Raw genomic sequence first — 26,930 nt, 5'->3', positions numbered from 1 at the left:
GCAAACCGCGGCAGTTAACACCTCAGGTGCGGCACCTGAGGGGTTAATTATCGCAGATCGCAGCTACTTGTCATAGAGGTGCCAGCTATGTGATTCTGCAGCCAGTTCCCACCTCCTAAATATAAATTAATGAGTTATCTTTATTGGTGGCGCAGTGGCCACAGCCCCTCACCTCCTCTTGTCTTCTCTCCTCTTATTGGCGGCGGCAGCAGCAGCACAGAGGGAGACACTGCTTCCTTCCCCCCTGTGCTGCTGAGGGAACAAGGAGACCGCTGTCAGCAGCGCGATCCGTGTTTCCAATACGTTATCAGAATATCGGCAAAATAGATGCCGGTATAGATTACGTTCAAAATCCTGAATATCGGACGATAATATCGGTAAAACCGATAATTGGTCGATCCCTAAAGGTCTACCCCTCAGAATCTCGCCCCTGGCAGTTGCGGACTGCGCAGGTAGGGACTTATCAACCAAACGACCCAAGGGGTGGAATGGAAATTCTAGAGGTCTGTCCACTGGATCGCGCAGGCGGTGCATCATCAATCCAACGACTCCGGAGGGTGGATTGCACAGGTGGAGAATTATCAACCAAACAACCCGGGAGGGTGGATTGGGAGGACAGAGGTCCTTAATTGAACGGCGCCGGCGGAGAATTATCAACCAAACGACCCCAGTGGGTGGACTGGGAAGTTCTAGCGGGCCCCCACTAGAATGCGCAGGTGGGAATTATCAACCAAATGACCCAGGGGGGTGGATTGGGAATGTCAGAGGTCCTTTATTGAATGCGCTGGTGCAGAATTATCAACCAAACGACCCAGGAGGGTGGATTGGGAATTCCAGGGGCTCTCCACTGTATTGCGGAGGTGGGGAATTATCAAACAGCCCCAGAGGACGGATTGGAATCCTTCAGAGGTCCTTCACTGAATTGCGCAGGTGGAAATTATCAACCAAACGACCAAGAGGGTGGATTAGGAACACTTCAGCTGTCCTTCACGGGATCTGCGAAGGTGGAGAATTATCAACCAAACGGCTCCGGAGGGCAGATTGGGAACTATGAGAGGCCCTCCTTGTCCGATATGACACGGGCCCAGCGCGATACCACCAGACAGGGTGGTCCTGCGGTAGTGAGAGCAGAGAAGGGGAACCTGCATAGCGCACATCTTTTTTTTTAAACTAAGATGCCGGCCTCAAGCGCACAATAGGCAGGAAGGGGTTAAGTTTTTTCCCCATTACAAAAGCTGCACTAGAGTAGATCCCCAGATGTGCCAGGGCGGAGCTCAGCATGTTTCTGGGGGAGGGGAAAATAGGGTGAGAATAATTTGGTGCCAGATCCCCATCCTTCCAGGGGACGAAGTTTGCGGCCTCAGGGGTGCTGGCTACGCTGAAGCCCTTGCTGTTTAAGACTTTTGCCACCAAGAGGGAGGGAGGGCCAGGAGGGTTAACATACTCACCTAGTCCTGTGTACTCACCTCTCTTCCCTGTCGCCATCTTCCCCTTTCTCTTCTCCAGCAGGGTCACCCCTTCAGCTACTGGCACCGTAGTGGCAGGACGCTGGAAAAGGGGGGTTTGGATGGGTGACCCTTCTGCTGGCAGGATGCAGGGGAGCGAGGCTGCCCTGGTCCACCTTGTCTTCTTGTGGGGGAGGAGGCAGCGTGGCGGACAAATCAGCTGCTATTACTCCCGACCTGATTTCTAACAGCTATATCTCCTGCAGTAGAATAGATAATGATCTTATGCTTGCCTTGTTTTAAAGCTTAGATTGTCAGCTTTCAAACAACATCAGCTGCTACAGATTCTGAGATAAGAAGAGTTGAAACAGCCCTCCCCCCTTCACCCTGTTGCCCAAGGTCTGCTGGGGCTGAACTGTTAAGTCCTTTTCCATTTAAATGTTCATGAACTGTGAGGAAAAATCGCTAACAATGTCGCTAGGATATGCCACACGTCAGATAGGTGCAATTTCCTATTCTCCAGAATGGGGACCTCAAATTGAAGGAGAGGACAACGGACGTGCGCAATATCCTCTCCATTCACAGCATGCTTAGCAGCGAGTGGAAAGCAAGCCAAGCAAGCATGGCCACCCCTCTATTCATTGCAAAGGGACTGCTGGAAATAGCTGAGCCAGCGTTCACCTATTTTGAGGACTCCCATAGTGGTGAAGTGTGCGGCCTCACATGTGTGTCTTCTCCTCCTTCACTTGGGGGGCCCTGTTCTTGAGAAAGGAGCGCGTCCCACAGGGTACTCACACCTATCTGATATTTCTGGCACCGTATTCATCAAAATGGCCCATACGACATGATAAATCTGGTGCATTTTCTGACTTCTTGCTAAGTCCCTTTTATAGACTTTTCAAAGTGGTCTAAGCGATATGTAATATACAGTTGCAAGAAAACGTATGTGAACCCTTTCGAATTATATGGATTTCTGCACAAATTGGTCACAAAATGTGACCTGATCTTCATCTAAGTCACAACAATAGACAATCACAGTCTGCTTAAACTAATAACACACAAAGAATTAAATGTTACCATGTTTTTATTGAACACACCGTGTAAACATTCATAGTGCAGGTGGAAAAAGTATGTGAATCCATAGACCAGTCATGCTCAACCTGCGGCCCTCCAGCTGTTGCAAAACTACAACTCCCACCATGCCCGAACAGCCTACAGCTATCCAGCCTACAGCAGAGCATTGTGGGAGTTGTAGTTTTACAACAGCTGGAGGGCAGCAGGTTGAGCATGCCTGGCATAGACTAATGACATCTCCAAGAACTAATTGGAGTGAGATGTCAGCCAACTGGAGTCCAATCAATGAGATGAGATTGGAGGTGTTGGTTACAGCTGCCCTGCCCTATAAAAAACACACACCAGTTCTGGGTTTGCTTTTCACAAGAAGCATTGCCTGATGTGAATGATGCCTCACACAAAAGAGCTCTCAGAAGACCTATGATTAAGAATTGTTGACTTGCATAAAGCTGGAAAGGGTTATAAAAGTATCTCCAAAAGCCTTGCTGTTCATCAGTCCACGGTAAGAGAAATTGTCTATAAATGGAGAAAGTTCAGCACTGCTGCTACTCTCCCTAGGAGTGGCCGCCCTGTAAAGATGACTGCAAGAGCACAGCGCAGACTGCTCAATGAGGTGAAGAAGAATCCTAGAGTGTCAGCTAAAGACTTACAGAAGTCTCTGGCATATGCTACCATCCCTGTTAGCGAATCTACGATACGTAAAACACTAAACAAGAATGAATTTCATGGGACAATACCACAGAGGAAGCCACTGCTGTCCAAAAAAAAAAAAAAAACATTGCTGCACGTTTACAGTTTGCACAAGAGCACCTGGATGTTCCACAGCACTACTGGCAAAATATTCTGCGGACAGATGAAACGCACAACACTATGTGTGGAGAAAAAGAGGCACAGCACACCAACATCAAAACCTCATCCCAACTGTGAAGTATGGTGGTGGGGGCATCATGGTTTGGGGCTGCTTTGCTGTGTCAGGGCCTGGACGGATTGCTATCATCGAAAGAAAAATGAATTCCCAAGTTTATCACAACATTTTGCAGGAGAACTTAAGGCCATCTGTCCACCAGCTGAAGCTCAACAGAAGATGAGCGTTGCAACAGGACAACAACCCAAAGCATAGAAGTAAATCAACAACAGAATGGCTTAGGCTACTTTCACACCTGCGTTTAGGTGCAGATCCGTCTGGTATCTGCACAGACGGATCCGCACGTATAATTTTTTTATTTGTTCATGATAATGCAAACTGATCCGTTTTGACTTACATTGAAAGTCACTGGGAGGCGGATCCGTTTTTAATTGCACCATATTGTGTCAGTAAAAACGGATCCATCCCCATTGACTTACATTGTAAGTCAGGACAGATCCATTTGGCTCAGTTTCGTCAGATGGACATCAAAACGCTGCAAGCAGCGTTTTGGTATCCACCTCCAGAGCGGAATGGAGGCTGAACGGAGGCAAACTGATGCATTCTGAGAGGATCCTTATCCATTCAGAATGCATTGGGGCTGAAATGATCCGTTTCGGGCCGCTTGTGAGAGCCTTGAAATGGATCTCACAGGCGGACCCAGAAACGGCAGCGTGAAAGTAGCCTTAAACAGAAGAAAATACTCCTTCTGGAGTGGCCCAGTCAGAGTCCTGACCTCAACCCGATTGAGATGCTGTGGCATGACCTCAAGAAAGCGATTCACACCAGACATCCCAAGAATATTGCTGAACTGAAACCGTTCTGTAAAGAGGAATGGTCAAAAATTACTCCTGACCGCTGTTCACGTCTGATCTGCAACTACAGGAAACGTTTGGTTGAAGTTATTGCTGCCAAAGGAGGTTCAACCAGTTATTAAATCCAAGGGTTCACATACTTTTTCCACCTGCACTGGGAATGTTTACATGGTGTGTTCAATAAAAACATGGTAACATTTAAAGGTAACCTGTCACCGGGATTTTGTGTATAGAGCTGAGGTCATGGGTTGCTAGATGGCTGCTAGCACATCCGCAATACCCAGTCCCCATAGCTCTGTGTGCTTTTATTGTGTAAAAAAAAAACGATTTGATACATATGCAAATTAACCTGAGATGTGTCAGAGCTTGAAAATATGACTCTTCTCTGGTCACACAAGTAAGATATGACTCTTTTATGTTAATTTGCATATGTATCAAATAGTTTTTTTTTCACTCAATAAAAGCACACAGAGCTTTGGGGACTGGGTATTGCGGATGTACTAGTGGCCATCTAGCAGCCTATGTCCTCAGCTCTATATCCAAAATCCCGGTGACAGGTTCCCTTTAATTCTTTGTGTATAATTAGTTTAACCAGACTGTGATTGTCTATTGTTGTGACTTAGATGAAGATCAGATCACATTTTATGACCAATTTGTGCAGAAATCCATATCATTCCGAAGGGTTCACATACTTTTTCTTGCAACTGTATGTCGAAAACACATACATCTGGCACATGCAATCAATGTACTCCAGTTTGCGGCACAACCTGTGACTGAATTCTGCTGCATTTTGCTCAGTAAATCTCTCTCAATATACCTTTTCTTTACAGTGAAGTGATGACCTACGTATATTTGCCTTTATGTGAGTGGCAGAGTTATTTTCCAGGCTGATAAGCAGGCCATTACCACAGAGGGTGCAGTCAATTACACTTGCTGCGTGGCACCATTCACAAATCCTTTACAAGTTCTACTTTTGTATTTTAGAAAATCACAGTATTCATGTCAAGACCTGCTTAATTTAAGCCAAGTATTCTGAAAAACAGCAGCGACTTCCAACGCTGAAGTGAAAGGGATAATGGCCAGAAAAACATTTCACGGAATTTTCTTGACTGTTGTGAAATATGTCCATTGTAAAGATAGACAGAATGGCATTAAAAGGGGTTGTCTGGGTTCTACATAATTAAAGGGCATCTGCAACAACAGCAGTCCGCAAGGGGTCCCTTTAAGATGAGATAAGTGTTTTGTGATGCCAGTTGCAATGAAGCAACAACGGGACGGAATCCCTTCAAGAAATGGTGTTGGTACCCAGGTGTAGGAATGGCCGAGTGATATAGGGTGGCCTATAAATGTCCCTTAATGTTTTGTGCACGTGTCACGCTGCTCCTACCTGGATACGCTGGAACCCTGGGAGTTGGCTCTGAAGCAAATAGGGTGAACAATTGAGGAATTTGAAGAAATATTTGAGTCCAGACCTTGTGATGAAGTTCAATGGCAGCTTTACTTTGCATAAACGTTTCTCCAAACTGTTTACAGACTTTATCTTGGTTTCAGCAGGCTTTAGCATTAACTCTGGCAGGCAAACAATCTCAACTATGCTACATCAATTGCTCTCTGGCTCTGCTGTGCTTACAGACTGACTGAATAACTTTTCTTTAGCAGTCTGCTGCAACTTCTCTCTTTGTAGTCTGACTCTGGATTATGCCAGGGAATAGGTTAGAATCCTGGCGGCTCCCACATGGAGCATCATCCAGAACACACCAGAACTCCCTACCTCCTTCTGGTAGCAAACAGGACTGGCCCACTTCTGACCAAGAAAGGAGGGGAGAATGGAATGGTGAGTTCCATTCTCTCTAAGTGTAGCTCTGCCATAGTTGCTGCCACCTGCTGGTGAACCAGGCACATTACACAAACAATTACATAAAATTATTATAAATGCACAGTGTCTAGGGACCTGGAAGTAAATGCATAAGGTAACTTTATATTAGCATTCACAGATAGAAGCAGAGGGAGTAGGAGTGGTAATGCCACTCGGGGGTGTTACACATCTGTCAGCAGTTTTGTACCTATGACACTGGCTGATCTGTTACATGTGCGCTTGGCAGCTGAAGGCATCTGTGTTGATCCCATGGTCATATGTTTCTACTTTCCTGAGAAATATGATGTTTTAATATATGCAAATAAGCCTGTAGGAGCAACGGGGGTGTTGCCGTTACACCTAGAGGCTCTGTTCTCTCTGCAACTGCCGCGCCCTCTCCACTTTGATTGACAGGGCCCTGTAGGTGAGATGACATTTACACTGCCTGCCCCTGTCAAAGTGCAGAAGGCATGGGAGTTGCAGAGAGAGCAGAGCTTCTAGGTGTAAGAGCAACACTCCCATTGCTACTAGAGGCTCATTTGCATGGATCATGGGTATCCACCAGCAGGCGGCGCTAAACAGAGGCATCTGAAACCTCCGCACTTCCTCTCAGCGGTCTTCTGAGTCTCTGTTTCTAGGGACAGATCTCGCCTGACAACAGGCACTGGACTGCAATTTCGGTGGAAGTGAGACTTCTAGTGGCCATGACTTTACAGTTTTTGTTTCAGGTGGATGCAGACAGATTTTGTAAATGAAGTGATTTAGAAATGTTCTAGTTACACCATTGAAAGTACAGTGACTCTTTAACAAGATTTCCACTGTCCTGCTGCTCCTTGGTTCCTCACCTAAGATAATATAAAACTTCCTATTAGGATATATCCACATTCATCGCACAGCCTTACCTCTTTAAATCTTCCTGATTCAATGACGAGAGCAGCACGAAATTCGTCTTCCAGATCCGTGTATTGCTGCGACAGCGCATTCATTTTCTCCTGAAACTCCTTTATCTGCTGAATGTGGAGGCGTTCTGCTCTGGACACCTCCTTAGCCACAGCTTCTTGGAACTCGGGTCCATTGTAGGACACTCTTGTATCCAGCTCCTTTCTAGAAGTCAAGAACACACATTGCGATGCAACATTTTGCCCCCAGAAACTGGTCAGGTATGCAAGGATTCTTGATCCCAAAAAACACAGATCTGATTGACTTAAAGGGGTTGTTCCACAAAAATATTCAAAACCAGCCCCTGGATCTGAATACGTTTGTAATTGCATGTAATTAAAAATGTTATGGTTTTTTTTCCAGGATTTTAATATAGATGACCTATCCTATAGGATATATCAGATGGGCGGGGGTCCGACACCCAGCACCCCGGCAATCAGCTGTATTAAGAGAGCTCGCTGCTGCAATGTCTATGGCAAGCAGGAAGAGAGACAGGAGACGGCACGCACGCACGCTGTGTGCCTTCTCTTAATACAGCTGATCGCCGGGGGTGCCGGGTTTCGGACCCCCGCCAATCTGTTATTGATAACCTATCCTGAGGATAGGTCATTTACAGTATATTAAAAGCCTGGAAAACCCCTTTAATATAGCCACTGAGTTATTCAACTAAATCTATCTGTACAGCGCCATCTGCTGTTTGCTCTTTTTCTAATTTCTCTGTCCTGATCACTGAGGTGGACGCACATGCTCAGTTCCATCCTTCAACTGCCACCAGCTGCAGTAGAAAGGACTTATACATCTTATTAGGGGGAAGTGGCATCTTCTCCACTTTTGATCAGCATTTTCTTTTCCCTGAATGATCGTGAATTACCACAGTCCCCGAAAACAGTAAGTAAAAGATAGGGAGGAGGAGGGGGATGAAGCTGCAGATTCTTTCCCTCCTGAGACTGCATGCTGTAAAAGGGGATAGGTGTAGGGATGTCAACTCAACAGGGAGTGAAGGCTGGAAAAAATGAGGCCCAGATTCACTAATGTGTCTGCATATAGAATCTCTCTAAGGCCTCATGCACACTGCCGTGTTTCACAGCCGTATGCGGGCCGTGGAACCGCGGCCTGGATCCCTCCTGAGAGCAGGAGCGCACGGCGTCACTGGTTGCTATGACGCCGTGCGCTCCCTGCTGCCGCCGCAATACAGTAATACACTGGTATAGATCATACCAGTGTATTACTGTACTGTGCCCGCAGCAGGGAGCGCACGGCGTCATAGCAACCAGTGACGCCGTGCGCTCCTGCTCTCAGGAGGGATCCAGGCCGCGGTTCCACGGCCCGCATACGGCTGTGAAACACGGCAGTGTGCATGAGGCCTTAAAAAGTGATGCTAATTGGTGGACTTCTCGCAGACTTGCTTAAGAGGGGGTGGGGCTTTGCGTGAAGGGGAAGTGGTTTAAGATGCTTTATTTTTATTGGTTTTTGATACATTTTAAAAGGTATAGTTATTTTCATTCATGTTAAAAATCTATATTAATAAACAAAACTTTTACATCAGTTTCATTGGTTTGTTAGATGTTACATTTTGCATCAAAATTGCTATACAATTCTGGCTTAGAATTCTGTCTCAAAGTAAGCCAATCAATAATTGGTGTAGACCAGGGATGGCCAACCTGAGCTCTCCAGCTGTGGCAAAACTACAACTCCCAGCATGCCCGGACTGCCTACAGCTATCAGCCAACAGCAGGGCATGGTGGGAGTTGTAGTTTTACAACAGCTGTAAAGCCACAGGTTGGCCATGTCTGGTATAGAGTTAGACCAGATCAATCATCCAGCCTGAGCCCCTGTGATAAATCTGGGGCCGGTCTAAACCTACGCCATCTACAGGACGAGGAAATGTAGACACTGAATTTCTAGCCACATAGAAATATATAATAAATATCTAGAGTTGACCAAGATGGGATTGTGTGTGGTAATAGAAATACATGGAAAGTCACTTTTAGGCCTCCTGCACACGACCGTAGGTGTCCAGTTGCCGTATTGCGGACCGCATTTGCGGATCCGCAATACAGGGGCACCGTTCCGCGTGCATTCCGCATCATGGATGCAGACTCATTCACTTCAATGGGTCCGCAAATCCGGAGATGCGGAATGGAAGCATGGAACGGAGCCCTACGGAGTGTTTCCGTGGGGTTTCGTCCCGTACTTCCGTTCTGCAAAAAGATAGAACATGTCCTATTTTTTTGCATAACGGGCAGATCACGGACCCATTAAAGTGAAGGGGTTCGCGATCTGCTGCCCCACGGTCGGTGTTCGTGCATTGCAACCTGCAATTTGCGGGCCGCAGCACGGCCACGGGGTTCACACGTTCATGTGCAGGAGGCCTTACACATCTTTGAAATGAGCTCCGCAGGACACTAGCCAGCCAGCGCTTCATACCTCCTGATTTTACAGCAGCTCCTGTTACTTTCCAACAAGTTTCTCACAGCAAGAGCTAAAATCAAATGTGGTGTAAGCACAGTAATTAGTAATTACCCGCTTTCAGGTATTTATAGTCACCGGTACCTGTGCGCTTGCTCCCTTGAAGTAAGCAGTTCGTGGAGCTGCTTGACTTTATCTTTGTGCTGGCGTACGGATGCCCGAAGCAACTCGTTTTCCCTGTGGGAGGCGGACACTTTACGTTCAGCTTCCTGCATGTGTTTCATCTGTGATCAGAAGAAATGTATATTTATAATGAAAAACAAAAAAAGAAATAAAAAAAACTGTATAGTGCATCACATTTTATGGAAATCAAAGGAGTCCTTCCCAGAGGAAAATGGCATTACTAATGTAAAGCGTGAAAACGGTTTTTAAATATATTTTACGCTAGACTTCAATCTCTTAAAGTTACAGATCTAAAGCCCGAGGCTGCACTACTGAAAGATTATGATCAAAACATCCACGTTCTGTCTTCCATCAGGTGCAGTGTTTTCATGGAGACCTTGTGTGGAACCGAATTGCCAAATACAACATTTACTACCTACCTACCGGAATCAATAGAGGCAGTTACATGTTCGGCACTGTAACCGACATCAGAATAGGAGGCATCAGCAGTGCAGCCTCATGTTTTCAGCCTGTAATTTTAAGAGGTTATACTCTATTTCATTATAGAAGCAAGAGAAAAAAAAAACTGCTTGCACATGGTAATGCACATTACAGGCTCTTTGGTTCAGGGTTTTGAACCGAAGGTCCTTTGCACTGCAATCAGGCGACTTCTCCCCGCTCATGCCAGGTCTAAAAAAGTGTGCGTGGTGTGGAAGGGGCGCCAGGCCAGTGCTACTTACCATTTTCTACGCCTGTTTAAGGCATAGAAAAAAGGCCTAAATGTAAGATAGACGGACGCTGTCTTACATTTAGAAGTGGCACAGGATCTGCCGTGGTTACGGAGAGGCCGGCGCCTCTTCATGTCCTCGGCGGATCCACCACCAGGTATAGGGGTTATTAGGACTGGCGTCTAAAACTCCAGTCTTAATAAATGTGCCCCTTTGTTTTCTTTATATGTGTATCTATCACCTATACATTCAGCAGCTAACAAAAACTGCCAGCATCGGCAAATGAAGCGGTGAGTGTTCAGTCCTAATATTTTATAATGTTTTTAAAGGGGCTGTCTCACTTCAGCAAATGACATTTATCATGTAGAGAAAGTTACTACAAGGCACTTACTAATGTATTGTGATTGTCCATATTGTCTCCTTTGCTGGCTGGATTAATTTTACTATCACATAATACACTGCTCCTTTCCAGTGGTTATGACCAGCCTGTAATCCAGCAGTGGTGGTCGTGCCTGCACACTATAGGAAAAGGCGCAGGGCTCTCTGATGTCCAGGACTGTGGGAGCGCACATAGGCACGCATGCACAGCAGCTCCCCTCCTGGTGACCTCATATCTGCGCTGCAGCGGTGGTCGTAACCCCTGGAGGAGACTAGTGTATAATGTGATGGAAAATGAATCCAGCCAGTAAAGGAGACAATATGGACAATCGCAATACATTAGTAGGTGCCTTGTATTAACTTTCTCTACATGATGAATGCCATTTTCTGAAGCGACACAACCCCCTCTTGGACAACATATGAGAGAGTATATTGGGCAGACTAGATGGGCCAAATGGTTCTTATCTGTCGACACATTCTAGGTTTCTAAGACGTCTTCTTTAAAACTTTTGTAATCCAATGTACTTATACAATTAAATTAAAAAAGGATGAAATACTTTCTATACGCCGTCTAAGTACTACATATTGTAGAAAAAAAAGGGTCATAGAAGGAATCTGCAAGTGCCATACCTTCTAAGTTCAGAATGACACCTAAATAATAGGGGAAATTGATCAACCCCTGTGAGCCAGAATAGTGGCGCCAAAAATGTGTCACCTGCAAAAAAAAAAATTGTGCCACACTTGCCAATTTTCCGAAAAGAGGGCATAGAATGTGTGGGGCCTGGCAAATTTACTAGAATTTACGCCAAAAACTGGTGTAAATTACAGCTCCAGTCTGCACTGAATTTCACTTTCTGCCACACGAAGGGCCAGACATTGGCCCGATTTATTTAGAGGTCTGCGACTCTTAAGTTATGCACATTTCACTCCAGAGCAAACCTGATCAAGACTGGCAGGTGAAATACCAGCCTTGGTAAATACCTCCCTGCCCACTATAGTGGCCAGCAATGTAAGGTTGCAGTGCATAAGACCTTTGACAGTTCCTGCACTTTCAGTAGTGGATGGTTCTGCCATTACAGGACGCTCCCCACCTCCAGAGCTTCTTGCTGTATTCTCTGAGTCTCTAGTCTGGACACTGCATCTTCCAGCTTTTTGAGGGTTCTTTGATGGTCGTCTTCTCTACTAGCAAATTGCTTTATTTCATTCGCCAGCCTTCCGTTTTCCTCTCTTAACTGGTGCACTAGCGCTTGCAGTGTAGTTTTAGCGTTTTTCTCCTTTAAAAGCAATTCTTTAATCCTGAAAAATAAAGCATGACCAGAACAAAAAAAATAAAAAAAACAAGGTTTAATTATCTTCTCTGCTTGCAGCTTTGGAAAGCCATCGTAATCCAACGATTCAGCTTCGATCTCTTTAACGGTTCTATAAAGAGAGCTCTACGGAGAAACGACTATGAAACGCTGACATTATTCTTTGCGAGGTTACATAAGAGGATTTTATTCCCTTTGTTTATCCAAATGAAAAATCCCTTTCATGTCCACAAGAAAATGTGGGTAGATTTAGGCAGAAAAGTGCAGTGTGTGGGAGAGGAACCGTCAAGAGACAAAGGAACCAGCCCGGATGATGTCCGACACCACAAGGTGAAAGCAAAGTATATTGTTTAATTGTTGTCTGGTCGACATAAAGAACAAAAATGTTACATTATAAAACTGAAAAATAGGTTTCATGCCGGCAGGTGGCACAACAGAGGGTACATGTCATGTCACTGAAAAGTTATGTTCAGTCTCGCCCTTCTGGGTGAACTTTGCAGAAATAATATAAAGACTCATTTCTGAAAAGAAGCGCAGTGAGGATGCGGAGGTGGCTCCGGCAGGTTAGCTCGTCTTTTGAAAGTAAAAGCAGTGATCTGGTGGCTGTAAGCATCTGCCCCAAAAGTGGCCCTATATGACCAGTAACCAGATAAGTCTGGCATCTCAGGCACGGAGATAGTCTGCGGCGATATAAATGGAGACAAAAAAGAAACTAGCCTTTCATTGGCGATTGTACTTAGAACTGGTGTTAGTTCATTTGCAAAGCCCAACAGACTCGCTGAAAGGGTTATCTAGAAGTCCAAAACTGGTGGCCTATCACTAAGGGTCCATTCACACATCCGCAATTCCATTCCGGGTCCGCAATTCCGATCCTGAAAAAAATAGAACATGTCCTATTCTTGTCTGCAATAGCGGACAAGAATAGGCATATTCTCTTAGTGCCGGCAATGTGCGGTCCGCAAAATGAGGAACGCACATTGCCGCTGTCCGTGTTTTGCGGATCCGCAAAACACACACGGATGTGTGAATGGACCCTAAGGGGCATTTACAAGAGCCGACTGAGTCGAATGTGGTCCCTACCTGATAACTGCCTGTGCAGTGGCCATGATTGGGGTGGCCCTAACGTTACGCTGGGTCCCCCAAATACCGTTGAGGTGTCACCATGTGGTGCTGCTCTCCGGGATGGTTCCCCAATGGGAAATAAGTCCAGAGAGTCAGGGTCTGCACTAAACCAGTGTGCTTCTTTACTGGAGAAATTCAGGTACAAAACAGTACAGGCGAGGCATAGGGCTGGCTTCCCCAGCGCCGGCCGCAACTACTACTATATGTATAATTCTATTGTGTGCCTGTGGCCCCCCCTGGAGACGGCGCCGCACTTCAGTAATGTAATTAAAACTGTGCTGGAGTATGGAGTGGAGGGGCCCCCCGCCGCTGCGCTGCCGCTGCTGGTCTCTTTAAGAGATTCGAGACTGGAGCAGCGGCATGCACGGCACAGGCAAGGCAGGTACGTCTAGCGTCTGGCTGACGTACGTTGCCACAGGCTCCGCCCCCCGCCCAGAGCAGAGAACTTGGATTGAAGGAGCAAGCAAAGCAGTGGCATACCTACCATATAGGTATTAGGCAGACCACGCAGCTGCTATCTTCCTAACTGCCTCCCGCCTGCTAGCTCCGCCTCCCGTCTGTTAGCTTCATCACGCCTGATTCCTCTGAATTGCCCACCATGAAGTGACGACTTGTAGGTGAGGACAGTGCAGAGGTGTGTGTGTGTGTGTCACTCAGCTTTCCCAGGCTATTCCTCTGCACATATGCCATTCAGAACAGGAGGAAAGCTGGGTGCTATTATGTAATGTGACTCAGCTTTCCTGATGTCCTGCATGGCACAAGTGCAGAGGCAGGAGAAGATATGGGGGGAGGTGGGAGCTGTGTTACTCAGCGTTCTCAGACTATTCTCATGTCTCTCCACATGTGCCATGCAGGACAGCAGAAAAGCTGGGTGCTATTACATCATGTAATGTCACTCAGATTACCTGCTATCCTGCAAGGCATAAATGCAGATAATAAGAACATGGAAAGGCAGGGGGGAGGGGGGCACCCAGCTTTCCCAGAGTCTCATGTCTCTGCACATGTGTCATGCAGGATAGCGAGTAATGTCAGTGTCTCCCAGCTGTCCTGCATGACACAGAGGATGGGGGAAGGGGGGCACTCACTTCCTCAAACCTCTCTCATGTCTCTGTGCATGTGCCATGCTGGACGGCAGGAAAGTTGGGTGCTATTACATCATGTAATGCCCCAGATTCTTGTCAATATATGCTGGACACCGCCGGGACCTACCAGATCCCATTCACTATAATGGGTCTGTTGGGTTCCGGCATGAGTACTGCCATTTTGTAGAACAAAATACTTCTGCATGAGGTGGGGCAGGGGAGAAGTTAGGGAGGGTAGTGAGAGGAGCCAGGGCGCATAGTGGGGGAGACTAGAAACGGGCATGGGGGCCCAATTTAAATTCTTGCTATGGGGCCCAATGATTTCTGTGTATGCCCCTGAAGCAAAGAAAGCGCCATTGGCAGCCAGCCAGCCACAGCCTAGTCTGACTTTGCCAGCAGCGCCAGGGAAGGCCCGCCGCCCACAGTCAGAAGGCAGCCAGCCCCCAGCCAAGTTCCAAACTTCCACTGAAGTTCCAACTTCTTCCAAGAATCCAAATCCAGTCTACAGAAGTCCGTCATCACAGACCAGTTACAGTCTCTGTCTGGTAGGTTCATTGGTTATATTGTTTTGTTGTTAATTAAACTGGATCGGATCCATGATCCATCCATCCATTCCCAGTTTCCCACTCACTGACTTAGTCCCAGGCACCATCTCACCCGTCCGGGCCATCCCAGTGTACTACTAGCCCGCCCTGCGGCCCTGGTTCCAACTGTCCAAACAGAACCAGGGCGGGCTAGTACACTGGCACTGGGATGGGCGAGATGGTGCCTGGGATGGATCCGATCCAGTTTAAATCAACCAACCTACCAGTAACTGGTTGGTTGATTAAACTGGATCGGGATCCATCCCAGTCTGGTAGGTTGGTTGATTAAACTGGATCGGATCCATCCCAGGCACCATCTCACCCGTGCCAGTGTACTAGCCCGCCCTGGTTCTGTTTGTAGTCAGTTGGAATGGAGAAATGTGCATTTGGGGGGATTTTTACTTGTACATGTTGCTTTGCCACTTGCATTTCTTTACAATACGGCAATACGGGATGTTAAAGTCAGCAAGTGGGGGGGGGGGGGGGGGCCCTTATTGTTTTCCGCCCCAAGGCCCCATTTCACCTAGAACCGGCCCTGGTCACAGGGCTAGTGACCCATGGTCTATGGCTCAGCGTCCCCATCTCAGTGTCTTCTTCTGGTCACTCATGCAGACTGGCATTAGTCTCCCCTCCAAGCACTGGTCCATAAGGCTCCATTCACACGTGTGACACCTTATAACCATGTTATAAGGGAAAATAATACAATCTACACAACCTTGAACCCAAACCTGAACTTCTGTGAAGAAGTTCAGGTCTGGGTACCACATTCAGTTTTTTATCAGGCGTGTGCAAAACGCATTGCACCCGCAAAATAAAAACTGAACAACGGAACGCAATCGCAGTCAAAACTGACTGCAATTGTGTACCTACTCGCGCGGGTTTGCCGCAATGCACCGGGACGCATCCGGACCTAATGCAGACACGCTCGTCTGCAAGGGGCCTAACTGCAGAACACTAGGGGCTCTGACTGCTCTCCTTATATACCGTTTCTAGCTGAACTAGACCCTTCTAGTGGGAGGGGTGGAGAGGAGAAACTCAGCACAAACAATAACAAAGTTACTACTCCTGTCTGTCATAGACTTCCATTAGAGCTTCAATAATACTCAATGGCAATGACACAGCAGTTTTTCCAGACACAAACAAGTTTTCAGTTATAACAACAGAGCCAAACCAGACATTAAAAAGGCCAGTCTGTCTGGTTTTGGCAGAAAACATGTCTGGCTTTTTCCCTCCAAAACATGCTCTTCTTTTAAACTCTATAGCAGCTGTGGAAAATTAACAGCTTCTTATTCAAAGTCCTAGCAGTCTCTCAATGTCCATTAACCCTTTCCACACAGCCTCACAAATACAGTGAAGATGAACAGGATTTATATAACAGAATATAAAATGCAGATACACAATATTAAACAGTGCAAGTTAACCCTTTAAAGTGAAATAAAGTAAGAAGTTTATAACTTTGCTTAGGAGTAATAGGCAAATGTCCACAAATGCCCAGACTTCAAAGTACACCTGTTCCAGGGCACTAGATCTGCTCTTCAGTGGAGGAAAGAGCTGCATTTACAAGCATCAGTCATCAACTCTGTTGTATGGGGCATGGTGCTGTATGGCGAGAACCATCGATCGTCTTTATACAGATTCACAGTTTCTGGGCAGCAGATCGCCGTTCACACAGCAGGATCTGAAGCCGGAAGGATGTTTTAACGTGCTGCAGATCATTCACCTAATGAACCAGCGTTGTGCTAGGTGATCAGCAACCTCCGGCACTCCAGGTGTTGTGAAACTACATCTCCCATCATGCACACTTGCTTGGCTGTTCTCTGAACTCCCACAGAAGTAAAAGGAGCATGCTGGGAGTTGTAGTTTCACAACAGCTGGAGTGCCGGAGGTTGCTGATCCCTGTGCTAGGTGGTTAGCAGCGGATTTACACAGGCCTATTATGGAGAATGAGCATTGGTAGTAACATTCATATCTGATAATGGGCTTGACAATTGTGCGGTGTAAACCCTCCTTTACAATAGGCCATCAATATCAGAACAGTGGTGTCTGACACCAGACACCCCTGCCGATTAGCTGATTGAAGGGGCACTGGCAGTTTAGAGATTGCAGCTTCCCCTTCAATGGGTACCAGGCACAATTCCCTACTTTTAGGAAAGGCTGTGTCTGTCAGGCCCTTTCAATCAACTGATTGGTGGAAATGCCAAGTGCCTGACCCTCACCAATCTAATACTGATAGGTCTTGAATTTTAAAGTCCTTGATAACCTTTGATAACCTAAAGCTATGTATATATTTGATCACAATTTTTTTGCAATACATCAATAATAGCATACAATACAATTTCCAAATTTTTATTTCATTAAAAAGTAAAGTATGTGGCTTTTTTTTCCAATACATAGCAAGCTGAAAATGCTCATAATTGATGTGATTTTAAGGAAGGACAGAAGTGCAGCCTCACTTGGCATATTTAGCCCAGTTCTAGGCACCAGTTCACAAGAGCGACTGCTCTGGGATGGAAGTAATACAAAGGATCTCAACAAAATGGATAAGCTGAAAAACTAAACGTTTTAGTGATTTATTGAAGGACTGACCCGCTTCTTCTACTGCCAAGAGTTTACCCACCTGTCAGTTGTGTACATGGCCATGCTGTTGATGTCTTTCTCTTCCTTTGCCTCGCTTTGTAACCCTTTGATATTCTCTGTTAATCTCACCACAAGTTGTTCAGCTTTCCACCTTCGCTCTCGCTCTTGGTCCAATTCCTGAACCAGTGCCTGCCGAAATATATGCAAGCCATTATAAGGCCTCATGGACATGACTGTTTTGCATTCCACAAATCCCGGATTTGCAAAATATGGATACTGGTCGTGTGCATCCCGCATTTTCCCGTTTTGCACGTGTCACCCTTTGTTAAAAATGCTCATTATTGTCCATTTTGCAAACATGTTCTATCTTTTTTAGCGAAATGACAGAATGGACATATGGTTTTTTTTTGAGCCCCATTGAAATTAATGGGTCCACATCTGATGTGCAAAAAAATGCAGACTAAAAATACAGTGGTGTGCATGAGGCCTAATACTGCTCTTCTTTCTTGGCAGATAAAATATACAGGACAGCCACTTACCCTGTATGTGGATTCTTCGACTGCGTGGGTACGGGATGCTGCCAGATCCGTTACCCTTACTGGAGATCTCAGAGTTCCTGAAAGTTTGGTCCTGCTGCGTTCTGTGCCATCTACTCTGTCTGAAGACAAGCTGCTCGGACTCTCTTTTCTCCTAAGGGAACTGGGACTTTTCTCTTTCCTTGCTGTGCTTTGCTTTGGTACACTGCAAAACCGTAAACTACCATTATTTAGCCTGCCTACCAGGGCAACTTTCAGTGTACTTTGGCTGCATGCAAAAGTAAAACCTATCCATAGGTCCCCATTCACCTGAAGGTGACCAAAAGAGTGTCATTTTCGCCTGCATTTTTTTATTTTATTTTTTTACACGAGAGTCCATGGCTGGCGGATGCCAATGTATGCCTATCCATCAGACATTTATGCCAGGAAATCCTCCCAATGTATACCTTTGACAGACACTGCAAAAAAAAAAAAAAAACGGTGTGAAGGAAGCCCAGAGTCTCTTCTGATCACTCATTGGTTCAGAAGTGACAACAAATGATCATAGGCATATACCGTGGACCATATTATAGGGCTCTGAAGTAGACTATACGGAAAAAGTATGGGACGCACCTCTATCATTTAATTCTGGTGTTTCATTCAGTCACATTGCCACAGGTGTATAAAATCCAGCATCTAGCCATGCAGTCTGCCTCTACCAACATTTGTGAAAGAATTGCTCTTTCTAATGAGGTCAGTGAATGCCAGCAGGGTCCTGTAATAGGAAACCTCTGCTGCACCAGGTCAGTTTGTGAAATTTCTTCCCTCCTAGATATTCCAAAATCAACTTTGAGTGGTTTTACTGCAAAGTGAAAGCATTTAGGGGCCACAGCAACTAAGCCACAAAGTGCAGACAGACAGGCTCAGTAACAGCACTTAGTAATTCTTACAGTGAGTACTGGTGTCCTGAGCTTACAGGCTTTCTACACCATCGGAGGCAATTTTTTTTCATGATTGCATTTTACTTATTTTTGGCTAAAAATAATTTTTTCAATTGACCTTTATTAAAAATATTGAGCCATTCTGTCACAAAGAGTTAACTGTTTTTCTAGCCGTGTGACTGGCAATTCCACTCTGTGCCAGTCTTCTAATAAACCTTATCTCTAAACTACTGAGAGGTCATAAACACTTATTTAAGCCACATTCTTATCAGTAAGATCAGAAGGTCAGAGAGCAGAGATAGGGAGTCGGTCAGCTCCTGGTCTGACTGAAAAGACAGGAAATCCAAAGCATGCTACTAGAGCATCTCAGCTCTGCACAGAAAAAAGGACGCCATATTTTAAATAAAGACCACTTAAAAAAATATTTTTAGCTCAAAATGAGTACAATGCAATCATTTAAAAAAATGCTCCCAAAGGGTATACATAGCCTTTAGAAGCAACCAGTGCCTGAAGTTTCTATGCCTCCCATGAGGTTTCCACTAGGTACTTTGGCATCTTTATACATCCAAAACATTGGCCATATTGTGTCAGGTAGTGAGCCCTGGGGACAAGAGCTGAGTATTCTCTGTCCAGTGCAACAGAAAATACCACACAATTCCAGACCCATCAGAAAAACTATACAAAACTATAGGGATACCTGCTTAGAGATTGTGTCCTGTTTTTTTGAAGACTGTGGCATTTCGGACTCTGGCTGTTCTTTCGAGAGTTAGGGATTTTGCTCCTCTTTGTTACAGAGGTCTTTACATTTTCTTTGCTGCTTTCACAGTCACTTTCTGTTGTCAGGTCAGTGTCTCTCTTGGGTTTCAAAATGTTTTCTTCTCGATCTGTTTGGGAATTGAAACCCTGCAATACATATGTATTTTCAACCTTGAAATATGAAGAAATGAAAGGACTAGGTGTCGTGTGGCATAATAAATTCTACTTTCAAACCTTCTTCAGAAGTTCCGATATCTGATCTTCTAACTTCTTAATCCTCATTTCTCGCAGCATGTTGTTGGCATCTTGAATTTTCATCAAGTCTTGCTCAGAGGAAGAAGTAACATCTGTACAGCTTTTATATTCCGAGCCAGAAGTAACAGGTCGTTTTCGGTATTGAGATAAAACCTTGTCTATTTGGGGTGTTACAACTGGAACACTTGTAGAATCCTAATGACAGGAATGAAATGTGTTAAAGGAAATGTCTCACCAAATGTTTTCATCTGGCAGTTAAAACCAGATAGCGACATCTTTATTCTAATCTGTTTTTATTTTCTGATTGCAGATTTATTTATTCTATTTCCTGAACATGATTATGGGGGCGGCCATCTTGCCTGAGCTGTTCTTAACGACATTTAGAAAGCATTAAGAAAACTGCTTTACGGCAGCCCCATGGTCCTTAGACACAATGGTCAGGAGGAGACCTTATTGACTTCTATGGCAGAGTCTTCTAGGCATGCTCTGTGACCTGTGCAGAGGTCATTGTACAAGTAAAGAATACAGAAGCTTTGTCAATCACTTGTTGTGAATGATGGATCCTGTCTTATCTATACATAGAGGTGATATCATTACAGGCAGGATTAGAATGATAGATAAGCAGATAACGGCAGTAAAGTGATCTCCACAGACGTGGCGGCTATGAATAGGCTTAGTGGCCGGTGTGAAATCTGCAGGATTTTATGTTTTTTGTTTAAATATAAATATGGGACATTGAGAATTAAAAATATCATTAAAAAATCTTTAAAAATATGTTAAACATAAAAACATGATCTAAACCAGGGGTGCACAGCCTGTCACATCGCTCTATTTAAAGGGACCACAAATGAATTTAAAAAAAATGTTGAGCGGTGCTGATTTGCATCAGCCTATTACGCAGGCCAATGTAAATCGCTATCACAATCATTTCTCCTTCATTTAGTTCAGGGGTCAGCAACCTTTGGCACTCCAGCTGTTCATTGTTGTACAATTCTCAGCATGCTCTACCCATTTCTATGGGAGTTCTGAGAACAGCAGCGCAAGTATGCATACTGGCTGTTGTAGTTTGTCAGCCGACGGCGGCACATTTATACAGGCCAGTTATCATGAATGAGCACTCCTATGAGCATTGGTTCCCAGTAACTGACCTGAATATCTCACAGTGTATTAGGGGCTTAAAGGGTTTTCCCCAGTAAAAACGAATTTTTAACATGTTCCTGCAGCATGGCCCCTGGAAACCGAAGAGTTAAACTTACCTGCTCCCCAGCACTTCGGTCCTCCCCACTGCCTCCATCTTCCGGTCCCTGCGCTGTTTTCACCTGGCAGTGCATGGCCATGGTCACATGCATCTCTCAAGCCAACGACTGGCTTCAGCGATAACGTGGACACAAGCAGCACGTCACCACTGAAGCGGTGTATGTGACCATGTCCATGCCCTGCCAGGTGTAAACAGTGCGGGAACTGGAAGATGCAGGCAGCACCAAGGACCAGGGCGGCATGGAGAAGGTAAGTACAGTGGTACAGTGGGGCAAAAAAGTATTTAGTAAGCCACCAATTGTGCAACTTCTCCCACTTAAAAAGATGAGAGGCCTGTAATTTTTATCATAGGTAAACTTCAACTATGAGAGACGGAATGGAGGAAAGAATACAGGAAATCACATTGTAGGATTTCTAATGAATTCATTGGTAAATTCCTTGGTAAAATAAGTATTTGGTCACCTACAAACAAGCAAGATTTCTGTCTCTCACAGACCTGTAACTTCTTCTGTAAGAGGCTCCTCTGTCCTCCACTGTCACCTGTATTAATGGCACCTGTCTGAACTTGTCATCAGTATAAAAGACACCTGTCCACAACCTCAAACAGTCACACTCCAAACTCCACTATGGCCAAGACCAAAGAGCTGTCGAAGGACACCAGAAACTAAATTGTAGACCTGCACCAGGCTGGGAAGACTGAATCTGCAATAGGCAAGCAGCATGGTGTGAAGAAATCAACTGTGGGAGCAATTATTAGAAAATGGAAGACCACTGATAATCTCCCTCGATCTGGGGCTCCACGCAAGTTCTCACCTAATGGGACCTAATGAATGACCTGGAGAGAGCAGGGACCAAAGTAACAAAGGCTATCATCAGTAACACACTACGCCGCCAGGAACTGAAATCCTACAGTGCCAGACGTGTCCCCCTGCTTAAGCCAGTACATGTTCGGGCCCGTCTGAAGTTTGCTAGAGAGCATTTGGATGATCCAGAAGAGGATTGGGAGAATGTCATATGGTCAGATGAAACCAAAGTAGAACTTTTTGGTAAAAACTCAACTCGTCGTGTTTGGAGGAGAAAGAATGCTGAGTTGCATCCAAAGAACCCCATACCTACTGTGAAGCATGGAGGTGGAAACATTATGCTTTGGGGCTGTTTTTCTGCAAAAGGGACCAAGACGACTGATCCGTGTAAAGGAAAGACTGAATGGGGCCATGTATCGTGAGATTTTGAGTGAAAACCTCCTTCCATCAGCAAGGACATTGAAGATGAAACGTGGCTGGGTCTTTCAGCATGACAATGATCCCAAATACACCGCCCGGGCAGCGAAGGAGTGGCTTTGTAAGAAGCATTTCAAGGTCCTGGAGTGGCCTAGCCAGTCTCCAGATCTCAACCTCATAGAAAACCTTTGTCTGCCCAGCGACAGCCCCAAAACATCACTGCTCTAGGAGGAGATCTGCATGGAGGAATGGGCCAAAATCCCAGCAACAGTGTGTGAAAACCTTGTGAAGACTTACAGAAAACGTTTGACCTCTGTCATTGCCAACAAAGGGTATATAACAAAGTATTGAGGTGAACTTTTGTCATTGACCAAATACTTATTTTCCACCATAATTTGCAAATAAATTCTTTAAAAATCAGACCATGTGATTTTCTGGATTTTTTTTTCTCATTCTGTCACTCATAGTTAAGGTACACCTATGATGAAAATTACAGGCCTCTCATCTTTTTAAGTGGGAGAACTTGCACAATTGGTGGCTGACTAAAAACTTTTTTGCCCCACTGTATAAATCTTCAGTTTCAGGGGCAATGCTGCAGGAAAAACCTGGAAAAGTGGCGACATTTCCTTCCATCCTGCCTCCTATTCATAAATCAGCGCTTTCCTTCAATGCAGAGGATGGCGTTCATTGGTTATTACCACCCACTGCCCCCCATTTTATTAATACTTTATTGTATTATTTTTTTATAATTGGTTTATTACTTATTTTTTTATATATTTTTGACACATAATAGGTCCCCCAAGAGATCATAAAAAGACTGTTGGGGGACAATGAACACTTATATATATTTATTTATTTCTTATAAATTTTCTACTACCGTATTTTTTTAAATATATTTTTGCGACATAATATGTCCCCCAAGGGGGTCAGTGAACACTCTTATATTTTGCAATTTTTCCTTTTATATATTTTTATAAATTTTCTATTTTTTAGTCACATCATTTTTATTTTATTTTTTCATTTGTGTTTATTTTATTTTTTTAAAATAATTTTTTAACTTATTTTTTTTTATATATTTTTTCCACATAATTTGTCTCCAAGAGGTCACTGAAAGACGTAGGGGAGATAATGGGAGACTTTTTTTGCACTTTATCCACTGTAACTGGGGCATCCAAAGGAGCCCCAGTTACAGGGTAAACCAGCCTGCTGTGGGGGTATTGTACAAGGCAGAGCTGAGAAGGGTCTCCTAACCCTGCAGCTCTGCCCCCTCTGCCCCCATATCTGAGGAGAAGGCAGAAGCGCCGATACACTTCTGCCTTCCCCTCCGGTGTCGTTCTGTCACTGACAGCCGGGAGCAAGATATGTAATGCTCTGTTGGGCGGCGCTCATGGCAGAAACACAGCTAATCACACGATCATCTGTATTTCTGTCCAGGAGGACGGGGGCGGCAAACCTTGGCTCTGGGGGCCGCATGCGGCCCCCAGATCTAAATAGGTCATTTTCTGATGACACATTCCCTTTAACAATGGCTGTTAATCTAGTAGGGTCGTATTACATTTATACACAATACCTTGGAAAACAAGGCTCTAAACACTTGTCATTTGTGTGCTAATACTCCAGGTCTCTTATTGATCCTGTCAGATTTTTTGAGAATGTAGTGACAATTTATAGGAGATTTTCACGTAAAGCTTGTTTCACATTTCCGGCACACCTCTCCGGCAGGCTGTTTCAGCGAAGAATGCCGGGAATTGGCCAGACAGAAACTACTGTATGCAGCGGATTTTTTTGGGCCAAATCCCTGAATAATATGCTGGGTAGCATCCGGACCTCCAGTAATATCTGGCAGGCTGTTCTCTGCTGGAGAGCTGTGCTGCAAATGTGAAATTAGCCTAAGCAAATAGAAATTTGGGTCTTGATTTGCCCTATACATGGCATTTCTCCCTTTGACGTTTGCTCAATTGCAGTAGAGAAGTGATCAGATTTTGAAGTTCCCTAATAGGACTAAAAAAAATATAGTTTTATAAGGTTATGAATTACTGCATTCTCTTCACCCCACTGCCCGCCATGAGTGGTTAGCATAGCAACGAGTGTTTGTTAAAGAGGTTGTCCCATTAAGGCAAGTTATCCGCTATCCACAGCAGTGGAGATAAGGGTCTGATTGGCCGTGGTGCAAATGCTGGGGCAACCACTGATCACAAGAATGGGGGCCTACTCTCCCCTATTTGACCAGAGTAGCAGTCACGTGTGCGCGTTACTGCTCTATTCAGGTACTGGGCTGCTGGAGACAGCCAAAGACAAAGCACTCAGCTATCTCCAGCAGTCTCATAGAGATAAATGAAGGAACGGACAAGCATGCGTGTCTACAGCTCCATTCAAACCGGGAGCATAGTGCCCCTTCTAGTGTCCACCGCAGTCAGACGCCCGCCAGACACTTAACTGCCATGATACATTATCTAAATGAGACAGCCCCTTCAATAGGATGCCGATAAAATCACAATACACTGCAATACAGTAGTATTGCAGTGCACTGTGTAATTAATCAATCAATCGATCCTTGGACTAAATAAAATAATAATAATTTTACATTTTAAAAAGTTTTTTTAATATAAAAAAAAGATACAGAAAAAAGTAAATATACTTGTATTTTTCGGACTATAAGACTTACCGGAATATAAGGAGTACTAATTTAATGTGCAATGGAGTGGAGGGGTCAATATCACAAACTTTAGTCTAGGGTACAGTGGGTTAATATTTTATGGTCAACTCCTGTTAATAATAGTGTGTCATTTTTGGAACATTGAAACAGCAATGTCGAATGAAGGGAGTATAAACATCACAAGCTACAGTGTATATAACAATACAGTGTCCATTGTGTAGTCCTCTTCTTACTGGTCTGACTCCTCCCACTGGTGACATCATCAAAAGTCCTTTAGCTACACTGAGTCAGAGTTGCTCAGCATGTGGAGGGAGGTGTTTCTCACAGTCCTCTCCATGTGCTGAAGAATCTTCCTCTCCTGCCTGCACTGAACACACAGATCGGTGTCAGGCAGAGAGAGAGAGAAGTGTGCAGGAGCACAGCTCTCTCGTTGGTCCAGCAAAGTGCTGTATGAGTGCTGTGTCGGAACATTAACCACTTCATTCTTGTATTTTTTATTTTTCCTCCCCACGTTCTAATCACCATAACTTTTTTATTTTTCCGTTCACATAGCCATATAAGGGCGTATTTTTTGAGGCACAAGATGCATTTTTTAATGCCACCATTTAATTTATTATGTCTTGTATTTAAAAACGAGAAAATATTTGTGGGGCTAAATAAAAAAATAAAATAAAAAATAAAATATTCTGCCAAGACTGGGGGGTTCATAACTACCTTATTACCTTATTCTGCAGCTCATTCTGCAGATTATGGCGTAACCAAATTATATAGCATTTATTTTGTTTTATTAAAAGTCTAAATTTTCTTTGCATTGACAGCCATAACTTTTTTATATTTGGGTCTACAGAGTTGTATGAGGGCTTGTTTTTATTGGTACCATTTTTGTAGTATGTACGACTTTTTGATTACAGTTATTAAATTTTTGGGGGGACAAGGTGACAAAAAAAAAAAAAGGCAAATCACACGCTTTTCATTTTTTCTCTGTTATGGTGTTCACTGCACAGGAAATCTCTACAAATATTTTAATAGTTCAGACATTTTCGGACCCGCTGATACCCAATGTTTTTTTTTAATTGTTCATATATTTTTATATGTAAATTGTGAAAGGGGGTGATTTAAACTTTTAATATATTGAAGTTTATTTTTACATTTTTTTAAAACTTTTGTTTAATAACTATTAGTCCCCTTGATACCTTGTCCTATTCACCCTAATAGACATCTATTAGGGTGAATAGGACTCTGACACTCTCCCTGCTAAGCTGTGCCTCATGCACAGTTCAGCAGGAAGGTTACCATGGAAGGCCTGGAAGGCTTCAGAAGAGTCCATGCTGCCATGGTAACCGATTGGAGCCAATCTCAACCAATTTCACTGCGGGTGCTCCGATCAGAAGGCAAAGGGAGCCGCACCCCTCTGCCTCACCTCACAGATGAAGCGATCGGTGTTGAATTTGGCGTTTAAGGGGTTCGGAGGGTGGCCACGCATGCATGGAGCTCCCTCCGGGACTTTTCGGGCTTCTTTCTAAGCATAGGTGTGGGACCCACACCTATCAGACATTGGGGCATATCCTACCAATATGTTCCCAATGTCTGAGATGGGAATAACCCTTTAAATGGTGCCACTAAAAATACAACCTGCCCTGAAACAAGTTCTCATATGCCTAGGCTGACAGAAAAATAGAAAAAAAAGTTATGGCTCTTGGAAGGCGGGGGGAAAAAAAAAATAACGAAAATGTTGTTGCTAAACTTGGCCTGAACCTAAAGGGGGCCCTAACATTCTTATTTGTTTGGATTCCAAAATAATTTTTGATGATTTTTTTGTGAATGATAAGGATGTTTTTTCACACTTTTTTTTACTATTTTTCTTCCAGTTTTATAAGGGGTTTAGCTCTTTATTTTTAAATTTGCTAATTTGCACGAACAAACTATTAAAATAGTTACCCCGTTTCCTT

General features: G+C 44.5%; 1 protein-coding gene across 3 annotated transcripts in view; it reads right to left on the bottom strand.

Annotated features, from left to right (window-relative positions):
* LRRCC1 (leucine rich repeat and coiled-coil centrosomal protein 1) overlaps positions 1-26,930 on the bottom strand; it is a 68,691-nt gene that overhangs the window by 19,230 nt on the left and 22,531 nt on the right. For all 3 annotated transcript variants that reach the window (XM_044273444.1, XM_044273445.1, XM_044273446.1), the window contains 7 exons: positions 19,828-20,043; positions 19,535-19,740; positions 17,921-18,122; positions 17,422-17,570; positions 11,801-12,005; positions 9,586-9,725; positions 6,996-7,197 (listed from right to left, as the gene is read on the bottom strand). In XM_044273444.1, coding sequence (XP_044129379.1) covers positions 6,996-7,197; positions 9,586-9,725; positions 11,801-12,005; positions 17,422-17,570; positions 17,921-18,122; positions 19,535-19,740; positions 19,828-20,043 — 1,320 coding nt within the window. The remainder of the gene's footprint in view (positions 1-6,995; positions 7,198-9,585; positions 9,726-11,800; positions 12,006-17,421; positions 17,571-17,920; positions 18,123-19,534; positions 19,741-19,827; positions 20,044-26,930) is intronic.

This window comes from Bufo gargarizans, unplaced genomic scaffold, assembly GCF_014858855.1.
Source record: "Bufo gargarizans isolate SCDJY-AF-19 unplaced genomic scaffold, ASM1485885v1 fragScaff_scaffold_685_pilon:::fragment_4:::debris, whole genome shotgun sequence".
NCBI lineage: Eukaryota > Metazoa > Chordata > Amphibia > Anura > Bufonidae > Bufo > Bufo gargarizans.
Note: the sequence above shows the minus strand (reverse complement) of the source record. Positions and strands in the feature narration are given on the sequence as shown.